Raw genomic sequence first — 12,585 nt, 5'->3', positions numbered from 1 at the left:
CTTCTGATGAATTGTTTAGGCACCAGAAGTGACTTCTAGTCAGTGTGTCGTAAACATATGTATTGAGAATAGAAGACCATCTGCTTAACTAAGAAGCACACTTGTAATCTCCAGAAGATTGATGAACGTTATATCCTGATGGGATCACTGAACGGTTCATCATCTAGTGTTAGTCACAACAGGTTGGTTGTGCAGGGATAGTCACAACAGTTGGCTGTGCAGGAATCAATGGATGTTATATTTGTGGATCAGATCACTGAATAGTCCATTGCAGTTAGTCACGAGCAGTTGGCTTGTGCAATGTTACTAGATTGACGAACGTTATATCTCGCTGAGATCACTGAACGGTTCAGTCATCTAGGGGTTAGTCACTCACGGGTAGCTTGTGCAGGTTAGTCACAGCAGTTGGCTGTGCAGGTTGTTAGTCACGACGGTTGATCGTGCAGGTGTAATCAAGTTTGGTTATAGTGGATTAAGTCCTCTGTTGAGAGGCAAATCACCTGAGGAGGGTGGACTGGAGGTAGCCTTATTCAGAAGGTGAACCAGGATAAAAATGAACGTGTCTTTTACTTTCTGTATAATTCATTTAACTCATAACATACACGCAGAATGTCTTCAGAACTGTACTGAGACTAGTCAGAAGTTCTGATGATATAAAGAAGTTAAAATGAATATCTCATTGGTTATGCAACTCCATTCCAAACATGCTTCCGCAACATTAAAGCATATCCAGAAGATAAGATACTAAGAGAAAGAGAAGAATTTAGAGAAAGAGAATTTTAATTTGATAAAGAACACAATTCAATCCCCCCTTTCTTGAATTTTTCTCCACCTTCAATGCGTTTTGTCAATGGAGGCATCGACGTGAACTGACGATAAACGAACCAATCATGCAAGAGGATGTTAGAGTAACTCAGCATTATATGAACTTGTATACATCAGTTTCAACAAATTTATTTTTGTCTCAACTAACATATTTGATCGACCCACACCAAAAAGCTTCACCATACGCCCAACAATCAACCCCACAATAGTACCAAACCCAACAACATTGTCACCCCATCCAAACACAACAACCTTACGAAACCATATCCGTCCAAAACCACAATCAATTTATGCCACAAAACCAAGATCATGACCCATACCGCCATCAACCACATGCTGCACCGCATCTTACGATAACACCGATGACACATATTATACCACCACATCCTACCATATCACTCAACCAATGTACAACCAAACATCACACCACCAAAGCATCCAATCAACGCATGTGTTTCAAACACTACAAGAACCATTGATTCGTTTCCAAAATAATTTTTATTTGAAAAATAATTACTTTAGTATTTATGTTGAAAATGTGATCATTTAAATTTTTTATAAAAATTGTAGTTATTTGAAAAAAATTTCACATTTAACACTAAGGGTATGTTTGGATATCACGAAATGAACGGAGCGGAATGGAACGGAGCGGAGTGGAACGGAGCGGAACGAATGTACCATTCTATTGTTTGGAAATTTTAGAACGGAATAAGACAAATTATTCATTCCGCCCAAATCGGAGGGGAAGGAATATGGTGGTAAGTGATGGAATGGAATGAAATCCATACCACTCCTTTCCGCTCCGCTCCATCCGTTTTTAAATTATCCAAACAACGGAATATCATTTTATTCCGTTCCGCTCCGCTCCATCCGATTCCATCAATCCAAACAAAGCCTAAAGAAAAGTACTATACAACTTTCAACCTCAAAAAGAAAAAGAAAACTATACAACTTAATTTAATACATTCCCTCGCTCTCTCATCGGCACCCCCTGGCAGTACTCCACAGCACCACCGCAACAACATCACAATGAAGGACGATTTCCAATCCGACACATCCTCCGTTCTCCGTCTCAACATCGGTAACGTAATCTCAAAAACCCTAACATCACACTATACCACCACACGACGACGTTTGATTCAATTTCGTTTTCATTTTCGCAGGAGGGAAGAAATTCTCGACGACGATCGATACGATGACACATCGCGAGCCAGATTCAATGCTCGCTGCTATGTTCAGTGGTCGCCATACTCTTCCTCAAGATCCTCACAAGGTGGTAATCCCTAATTTGCTTTTTCCTTTTTTTTTTTTTTTTTGTTTCTATTGTTATTGATTACTATTAGGTAAAAATGAAGGAAAAATGGTAAATACAATAGTTTAAGTTTAAGCTTGATTAACAATGTAGTTATGATTCACACTATATGAATTAATTTCTTACATAAAAGAAAGGTTAGTAAGAATGATTAATTTATATTTAAAATAGTTTACATGAAGTGAAAAATTGAATGAAAAAATTTCACACCAAAAGGTGGTATCCCTTTTATATATATATATATATATATATATATATATATATATATATATATATATATATATATATATATATATATATATATATATATATATATATATATATATATATATATATATATATATATATATATATATATATATATATATATATGAGTAGTCTGCAAAGCTTAGTTCAAGTGGCAAAAATCGATATTGCTAGATTGGACATTGATAGGTTGGACAGAGGAGGGGAGAGATTTAAAAAAAAGGTCCGACGGGTGGAGAGTAGAGATTTTTATGGAAGGAAAGTGCAAAGTTACATTTTTAAGACGGTTCTAATAATTAAAATGACATTTAGTTTGGATTGGTGGTATGGATGAAATGAAGTGGTAAGTAAGTATTCAGAGAGTTGAGCTTAATGTTGATTCGACCATTGTGGCCAAAGCAATAGAAGAGGGAGAAATTGGTATTATTGATTGTGTCGTTCTTCGACAAATCAAAGATATTATTGGTGAGCACGAGTTAGTGATAGTTTCTCACGCTTCCAGGTTCACAAATGGCTGCGCTGATATTCTAGCGACACATGGCTGCAATGATAAAAACTTCTCCTTCTATGATGAAGTGCCGGTGTTTCTTGAACCGTATTTAGCGGCGGATTCGATTGGAATTAGTAGTTTCTTCTTTGATAAGCTGTAGTTTCTTTTCTCTTTGGGCTTAGGCCTCTTTTGTACCAAAAAAAAAATAGTGTTGAGATTCTATTGTTTGGATTTGCAAATAATGGACGGAGTGAAATGGAACATGATGGAATCCGTTCCATCCGATTCTCCATTTTTTGTTCCATCCGATTTAGGGTGTATGTAATGGAATGAGACATTTTAAATAAAATAAACAAACAATGGAAGAGGATCTATATTCCATTCCGCTCCGCTCCGTTCCTTTTCTCTGCGTTATGTTACATTCCACTCCGTTACGTTTATATGGGAAACAAACACGTTCTCCCTTCAAATCTTCTTATTTTGGAGGGATTTTGCTCCTCTCCCTTCTCCTCCACCCCCTCTTAATAATTGAACAAAATATCTCATATTTAAAATAGTCCCTCTTCTCCATTTTCCTCCAACCAAATACATATTCTTTAATAAACATTCTTCAAAACTAATGAAATATCTACATATTGAATTGATTGATCTTTTTATATTTGCTGCATCAAGACAAACATAGAATCTTTAAATTTGTGGTGCTATATTTAGAAAAGGACTAAATTGACACTTATAGTTAAGAAACTATTGCAATTTCTCAAATTTGAGGACTGAATTGCTCGACCTTTACAATTTTAAGGGCTAAATGTTATTTACTCACATGTTAGATTATTATTATTATTATTATTATTATTATTATTATTATTATTATTATTATTATTATTATTAATATTATTATTATTATTATTATTATTATTATTATTATTATATTTACCATTATCAATAATTGAATACTCAAATTAACCCTAAAATTTGGCGCAAGTGGTTAGTGCTCTGGTCTAAAGGGCCAGACTTTGGGCCGGTACTCAAGTTCAACCCAAGTGATGAAACAAATTATAACCAGGCGTTATTTACCTCCTAGTCCAGACACATATTGGTCCATGTGTCATTTTGTTTCGACAAAAAAATACTAAGATCTATTTAATATTGGAGAAATGAAAAACACCAATGGTTCTTAAGAATCTCATGTGGATAAGATTAGTTATTTTAGGGATGTTTTAGTTTCTATCCATGACACACCAACACAGACACTTGCACCCATAGTAATTTTAGAAGAATGAGTAATTGAATGTAAGCACATGTGTCAGACATCAAACATGTCTGCAATCTGATGTGTTGTCAGTGCTGCATAGGTTTCTATAAGAGAATTAGATTTGCATTTGAGAATGTTAGTTCTTTGAGACCAAATAAATCTTAGTGTTTTTTGTCATGACCAATTTGGATATTTAATTATTATTGTGGTAATTAAACTAAAAGCATATGGTGAGATTATGTATTAGAGTTTGACCTAACTCATACTTACAAAACCGGCTGGTAAGGTGAGGGGTGTAACTCTCTATCTTTATTAATATGTATACAATTCTGTATAACTGTTAAATCATAGATTTCAACATATTTGTTGATTTTTGGACAATGGTAATGTGTGTTTGCATTGCAGGGATATGTGTTTGTTGATAGGGATGGTACGCACTTCAGACACATTCTCAATTGGTTAAGGGACGGCGTGGTGCCCACTCTTGTGGAAGCTGAATATGCAGAGCTGTTGAGGGAAGCTGAGTACTATCAGCTACTTGTGAGCACAACTTCTTTCTTTCTTTTATTTTTTGGCTTTGTTTCTAGCGTGTAGCAATTCTTGAATAGGTATAGTGTTTATAATCAAGAGCTTGAAATAATATGCAAATAACTTTGGCAAAGACTTCATTGTTTATTCATATGGCTATACTAATGAGTATAGTTGTACTTGAGTAGTAGACATAATTGAGGAACATCTTTACATAGAGGAAGATAGGGAAAGTACTAACAAGGAAATAGAGCAAGGTGTTTTCTTGTTGGTTTTTTTCTGCTAGCACTGTCATTATTGTTTGGGTCTTATTTAGCATGGATGAGGCGCAGTACTGCTACTAAAAATAATGTAAATGAGAACATACCATGCCAATTTTGTTTGCGATGAGAATGTCAGTGCTATGAGAGCTATATGCATCGGCATTAAATGGTTAGCATAAAGGGCGTTTCCTTTCTCTGTTTTTTGTTTTCATTTTCAGTTCAACTCATAAACATGAGAGTATAGATTCAAGAATTCCTTCGCCATTTTATTTTACAATATTTGAAAACAGATTCAATATTTTAAGTTATTTTGGATATGACTAAATACTGTTTTTCCTGTTTCTGAAACACATTCTCCCTAGCTAACCTTCTATCTTCTTTATATCACAATTATTCATTACAAGAGTCTTTTAAGTTCTATCTCCTTGTTAGCAATTTAAAATGAACACAAATGTTAGAAAATGGAAACTGAAAATGTTTTTCTTTCTTAAGTAAACAAACCCGAAGTTTCTTTTTTTCTTTTTTCTTTCCAAAGTCATTTTCAATTGTGGTTAGATAACAGATGAATTTGATAGGTTTTGAACATGCATTCTCATCTCTCATGCTGGATTCTCTCTAATTACTTTACTAAATGGAAAAGAAACTGAAACTTCAGGCCGTATTGAATTCCTAAAACCTATGATCACTTGCAAAACACTAGGGGCTTGTAGATGGAATCCAAGATGTCCTTAATAAGAGGAAGGAAGATGACGAGCTCCGAACAGAATTGACGCGTACTGATATCATCAAGTGTATACAATCTGATAAAGTCAGGTTTCGAGGGGTTAATCTTTCTGGCATCGACCTCTCTAAACTGGTATGACATCATCCTCTCTAAACTGGTAAATTCTTGGACCATATATCGTATAAAGGGTGTGTATATGTGTACTTGTAAGTTGTAAACAAATGTTGTTATTACTTGGATATGAGTTTTGGAGAGTTGTGCATTTTCTTTTAGCCATTATGTAGTGCATTTTTTTATAGCCATTATATATTGACTTTTCTTTATCTTGTGTTTTGTAACTTCAATTCTGTCGATACTTGTAAGCTCATATATATGAACATAGTTATTTAAATTAACTTGTTTTCATGTTTATCTTAAATTTTATAACAATTTGGGCATTTGAAGAACTCACCAAAGGATGATATTAATGTGTTACCTTAGGCTGAGAAACTTATTTCTGTAACCATTTTCTAGAAATTAACATAAGACAGAGATCTAAGTCATCATTTTCAATAGAGTTTTTAAATGGTAAATTTATTCAGGGTAATACGCCCACTAACATCAATACCTATATTGATCTTTTGAATTTTGGAGTTTCAGGATTTATCATTTGTGGATTTCAGCTATGCTTGTCTTAAAAATGTCTTCTTTTCAAGAGTAAATCTTCAATGTGCAAAGTTTCGGGTAAGTGTGATTATAACGTATTAATAATAATATCATGCAAGATAGGTTTAAAATTACTGAAGCTTGAGCTAAATTTAGTTCAGGCCATTCATGAGTTTAGACTTTCAATAATTTTAACACAGCTTATAGTCCAACACTATTGTCCAGCCAAATGATACCTGTCTGGTAATAGCCAAATTCTAAACCAGGAATAGCTAAGCTGAAAAACTACTCAAGGAGAAGAATTAAAAGATATGAGTTAGTGCTGAGGGAAAAGAGAGAGAATATCACAATTGATCAGAATTGGCTATTCATTCATGATGCATGCCTTCAAGGCTATAAGTAGGGAAATTGGTTACAATCATCTCACCAATCACTATATCCAAAGAGAATCTAGTAACTAACTACCAGCTCAGCTTCTTAACAAAAATATATTGATATTTTATAATTGAGTTTTTCTTTTGTTGACAAATGTAAATGATTAATAGTGGTATAGACTATATTAGTATTTAGCAATCACCAAATATTTTCTTGATTACCTTTTGAAAGCATTAAGACTGTATTCATGATTGTACTGTTTAATTTGCAATTTGACCTAAAACCTATATAATTTTATAGGATGTTGATGCCGAGGGCTCCATCTTTCACAATGCAAATTTGCGGGAGTAAGTCACTAAAAAAATTATGCTATTTAATTGCATACATGCTTGCAGGCCTCTTAACTATCTCATCTTTCCTAGGGAAGATGTGAGTTTACTGGGGCAAATCTCCGTGGTGCTTTATTGGCTGGTGCATGCCTTCAGAGTGCAAATCTACAAGGTCTGTTAATATGTTATACGTTGATGTTTTAAAATCAACCCCACTTAGTGGGATAAGGCTTAGTTGTTATTATCAATTCTGATGTTTGGAATCAAATTGGTATTATCATCATCACATAATGCAAATAACAACCAAACCTTATCTCACTATTGAACATCTATTGGAGCATAACAAAATAGCAAATTTTTAGTCATTCTCTACCTTATATTTATACCTTCATTCTATAGCATGCTAGCGACTGTTGTTTTTTTTCTTCGTATTTAGTGAAGATATGTAACTTCTTTGCCGACGTTAGATGGTTGACAGAAATGCATGCCTTATATTTATTATAAAATTGGCAGAAATTGCTTCGTGTTTGAATTTAATTGATTTATTCTATCTATTCTTCATTCAAAATGAATTAGGTTAGCTCAAATGAGCATTATGCTTTGTATTTTCGAAAGTAACATTTCGGATGCAATGATGAACTTGAAAATGGATAAGGAAAATATCGAGAACAGCCCTTACTGTGACATTGTAGTGTGCATTCATTCCTTACTATTTATATGAACAAATAAGGACCAAATCCGGAGTGAAAACCAAGTTCATCTTTGAGGTTACCTTTCTATTCTATTTGCATCCGGTATAATATTTTTAATTTGGTTTGCAATATCTAAGTAATTTTCTTGGTTTGACTGAAACAGAATGAGAATACTATGCATCTGTTTCTAATAGCATAGTATATTTGTGTTTGTAATTGGTCTACTTGATTCCTGTAAATGTAGTTCATATGTGTTTGTAATAGTATAGTATATTGAACAGTATTCTTCTAAATGTATTTCATTTGTTTAAACTGCTATTTTGCAGATGCTTGTTTAGTAGATTGTAGCTTCTGTGAAGCCGACCTGCGATCTGCACATCTACAGGTTTGCCAAACTTGAACATTTATCTTTATATATAATAATTTAAATTTGTTTATAACTTTCATGCTGTTCTTTATTTTATTCTAGAAGCTTTTAATTTGTGTCTATTATTTTATCATGTGCAAGGTTCATCGGAGTATATTCTTTACCTTTGGTAATAAAGGATATTCCTTTATAATCTCCTTCCTGTCATTTTCCGTGGAAGTTAGAAGTGGAATGCGTAGACTAGCCTCTTTATTGCATTTTCCTATAACTTCTGTTAATATTTGGAGCGACAACAAAAGCCTTTTTCATCTAGGTATAGTCAGTCAATTGCAAGAATCACATGACATGACATGATAAAATCCTATCATAAATTAATCTATTGACACCATTTAGGCCTAAAATCATTCCAAGTGATTTGGCCTTTAGTTTTGCTTGGTCGCTCGTTAACTCTTATTTCTACTCGTATCTACTCTATTCTCCTTGTTGAGACTTCTATAAGTTTTCCACACATATAGAGACCACATAAAGCAATGATCTACTATTTTTCTGCAACTGATGCCATTCCGATTTTCTCATAAATATTGTGTTTAGTCATTCTTAAACCTATTTGTGGTTCAATCATTGGTTAATTAGAATTGTCCTGTTCCACTGTAAACTTGAGCTACGATCCTATATCTGTTAACCTTTTGAGACCCACAACGCCATTCATCCGATACTTTTCTACAATTAATGGAGAATAAATCATTTAAGTTTCAGCCAGTGTAGGTTGGGTCTAGCTGAAGGGGCTAGTCTCGCACCAAATGGCGAACTAAGGTTCGAATTCCAACTGAGAGAAGCGTCCACATTAAGTGATGGATTTTAGCTTGAAACATGCAGCACTAGTGTAGTAGTATTGTATCTTGATTATTGGTGTGAGATGGTTGATTACTCGGAACCTTTAATTTCACAGAATGCTGATCTTATTAATGCCAATCTGGAGGGAGCTAATCTGGAAGGAGCTAATTTAAAGGTAAAAATATTGTGAACATATATGAGTGAATATAATTGGGCTGCTATGAAAACCTTTCAATGGATATTATGAACATATATGAGTGAACATAATTGGGCTGCTATGAAAACCTTTCAATGAGCGTGTGAAAAGTTATTTTTCCTATTTTGGCTTAGTTGACTGAAATTATTTCTCTGTCTCAGGGAGCAAAGCTGAACCATGCCAACTTGAAGGGGGCTAACCTTCAACGAGCGTATATGCGTCATGTAGATCTTAGAGATGCGGTATGTAAATGAGCTGAATTTTCACAGTGCTTTTAAATGCTTTTGATATTTATGATATTCTTGATCCTTTTATCAGTATTTTCCATTCGACTATGGTCAATCTGTTATGGTCCTGACTTTGCTATTTTGAAAATTCAATTTCCCATTAATTTATTGGCGAAGGAAAATTTATGGTGTACTCCCTCTGTGCAAAAAAAAAAAAAATCAAATTTGTTCTATTGTTCAAAATACGATAATCTTACATGATCGGTCTTTTTTAATAAATCAGGACTTGGAAGGAGCAAAACTTGATGGTGCCAATCTGCTTGGAGCAATAAGATAATATTTGGACCGAAGAGTGAAGATATTAAACTTCAGAAATGGGGAAGTAGCTAAAGAAACTCAAGATGAGTTGACTTGAGAAGTTGAAAGTTGTCTTATTTCGAAAGTGCTTACTATTGCTGCTCATGAAGTTGTGCATCGGGTCGTCAATCGACGTTATGGTTGTACCTGCTGATGATCTTCTCCAACATGCTGTCATTGTAAGGAGGAAGCCATTTAGGCTTTTCTTGTTCATATTTGGTATTTCATTGTGTGGTTTTTTGTTTTATGTATCTAGTGAAAGAAAGTTGCAATATTACTGATACTATTTATGATATGTGAACCAATACCATCTGGTGTATAGCACTGTTTCTAATAACATTTAAGCATGATCTGAATGGTTAAAAACATGATAATTGTGATATGTATGCATCAGGGTCACCTGAGTGAAATGATGTTGGAGAACATGATAGGTAGCATAAAATAGATATTTATGAAATAACTGAAGTTTGAGCTCTACATAAATATACAATTTAAAATATAAAAATAAAATTGTTGTCTAGAATTATGAACAAAAATGTATATTATGTAAATTGTAAAATAGGTATATAGAAGTTGAGATTTTTTTTTTTCTTTGGTTGTGGGGATGGTCGAAAGAAGTCTGTGTTGTAACGGTTTTTATAGATTGTTATTCTTTGGTTGTCATTTGACAACAACCGTAGTTGTTTGCATTTTGTTTTAGAGTTTTCACGTTATATATTATATATGTGTTGTGATTGTGGTTTTTACTTTCTTTATGTATGTTTTTTCAACATTTGGTTTCACAGTCTAGTTCGACTTGGTGAGGGAGCGTGAGCTGGATCTCGCGTTGAATCTTATTGCTTTGGATACTGTTACAGGATGTGGGAGCTCACAATTGTGGTAGAGGTTCTTAAGTTCAAATGTGAGAGGTTAAGTCTCACATCATTATGAATTATTGTGGTAGAGGTTCTTAAGTTCAAATGTGAGAGGTTAAGTCTCACATCATTATGAATGATGAAATGCTGAATTTATAAGAGAGTAGACCCATATACATGCCTTAAAGTTTGAATTTATAAGAGAGTAGACCTATATACATGCCTTAAAGTTTTGGATTGAGATGTGGTGGATTGAGATGTGGTGTCTCCTTTTTTGTGGTCTTGGAACAATGGTTTTGTTGTTACTTTTGACTTTTCCAGAATCTCCGATAAATATTGATCTCACATGGAATAAAGTTGTCTATGTGGGTGAAAAATTCGATAAATATTGATCTCACATGGAATAAAGTTGTCTATGTGGGTGAAAAATTCGTTAGATTTGAAGTGGCTTTAAATAATTTATTGGTTGATAATAAGAGGTATTTTAGGATAACACTGTGTATATTGACTTGATGTTTTACTTCTCTTTTTTATTGTAGGTGTTTAGAGTTTTGAGAATCTAGAACTTGGCTTCAATGTAGATTAGCTGTATGAATATTATTTGCTATGTAATTTGATGCTCCTCTTTCAATTATTGACTTTGACTAGGTACTTACCTAGGGTAGGTCTATGTTCTTGAGTTCCTAGAACCTTTTATATTGTTATACTCCAAAATTTGCCCTCTCATTTTTAAAGACAAAAATCTTCAAGTGCGGAAATAATTGAAGAGGACATCCTAAGCTTCCCAACAAATTTAAAATTATTCTCAAATAATGAAAATTCAGAAAATTATGGCGGGTGAAAATTGAGAAATTTTTGAGTCAATGCATAAAATTCAAATTGAGCAAATTCATTATTGAGCCACAGTTTTAATCCAATCACCCCTTAAATTATTTTATTTAAATTGTTTTGATTTATTCATTTAAATAATTCAAAATTAGGAAAATAAAATAAATTAAGCTCTTAGTGAGGTCCAAGCCCATTTTCCTTTTAACCTAATGTTTTCTTATAAATAACTAATAACCCTTATTTTTAACCATTCACCAACCATTCACCTCTACCAAATTCTCCATTCCCATACACTAACAATCGACAACTCTCGTGATTAAACACCCATCCACAAAAAACCCTTTATCATCGTTTCTGACCATTACGAATAATCTTCTGTCACTCTAATTCCGGTTGCAGCAGAGTGATAAATTTTCCAGCCTATCAGCCGAATTCTGAAACTACTGTTTCGATTTGCTCCGAATTTTTCCCAGAAATTCAGAAAAAAAATCGAGGAACAATACTCCTTTCGACGCTCAAAATCGCAAATTCCTCGTTTTTCTATTTTATTTGATTTAATTTCTGTTTTCATATTTTCAAAAAAATCTCAAAAAATTTGTAGCTTCGTTATCTTATTTTATTTGATTTATGATCAGGTTTTTATATTTTTTTGATTTTATTTTGATCACTTTTCTATTTTTCTATTTGTTTTCTTAACCGTAACATTGCATGGTTTATGAACAGGTTTCCTATGGATTGGCCAACTGGAAGGAGCTTTATCCCTTGACCTCAAGGAGGTTATTCGTATTTGGCCAAATCAAGGTTATTCGTATTTGGCCAAAAACCTTTTGGTATTTGGCCAAATCAGGTTATTTGTAATTTAAAAGGTTTTTGGCCAAATCAGGTTATTTGTAATTTTGTCCATAATTTAATTTTCTAAACCCCAATTCTTTTCTTGTATTATTATTATTATTATTATTATTATTATTATTATTATTATTATTATTATTATTATCAATATTATTATTATCTTCATTATTAACATTATTCCTATCCTTTATGGAGGTACTTTCTTTGGCCATTAACCTTGTTTTGGCCAAACAACTTTACTGACCAGTTTCCCATCATGCACCTTCAAGGCCTAGCCACATAGAATCCAGCCACACCATATCAGATCAAATCCTGGTTTTTCTTTAATTCATTTTTTTTAATTATTGGTTTATTGTTTTACTATTTAAATTTTCACTAAAACCTTAATCTTT

General features: G+C 33.3%; 1 protein-coding gene across 2 annotated transcripts; it reads left to right on the top strand.

Moving 5' to 3' along the window:
- Positions 1-1,476: 1,476 nt before the first annotated feature.
- On the top strand, positions 1,477-11,007 carry LOC131609505 (FH protein interacting protein FIP2-like). Of its 2 annotated transcripts, none has more exons than XR_009286239.1 (11): positions 1,477-1,906; positions 1,989-2,098; positions 4,531-4,665; positions 5,617-5,772; positions 6,280-6,363; positions 6,961-7,007; positions 7,088-7,161; positions 8,008-8,066; positions 8,190-8,217; positions 8,998-9,057; positions 9,240-9,322. XR_009286239.1 is itself a non-coding variant. In XM_058881212.1 (11 exons), the coding sequence occupies exons 1-11, from the start codon at positions 1,591-1,593 to the stop codon at positions 9,640-9,642; spliced, it is 1,176 nt and encodes a 391-aa protein (XP_058737195.1). In that variant the 5' UTR covers positions 1,477-1,590; the 3' UTR covers positions 9,643-11,007. The 2 variants fall into 2 exon arrangements, 1 of the variants encoding a protein (XP_058737195.1); XM_058881212.1 differs by lacking the exon at positions 8,190-8,217 and adding an exon at positions 9,589-11,007 and having other exon boundaries at positions 9,240-9,320.
- The last annotated feature ends 1,578 nt before the right edge of the window (positions 11,008-12,585 follow it).

The sequence above is a fragment of the Vicia villosa genome, linkage group LG6, assembly GCF_029867415.1.
Source record: "Vicia villosa cultivar HV-30 ecotype Madison, WI linkage group LG6, Vvil1.0, whole genome shotgun sequence".
NCBI lineage: Eukaryota > Viridiplantae > Streptophyta > Magnoliopsida > Fabales > Fabaceae > Vicia > Vicia villosa.
The sequence above is the reverse complement of the archived record's forward strand: the minus strand, read 5'-3'. Positions and strand labels throughout refer to the sequence as shown.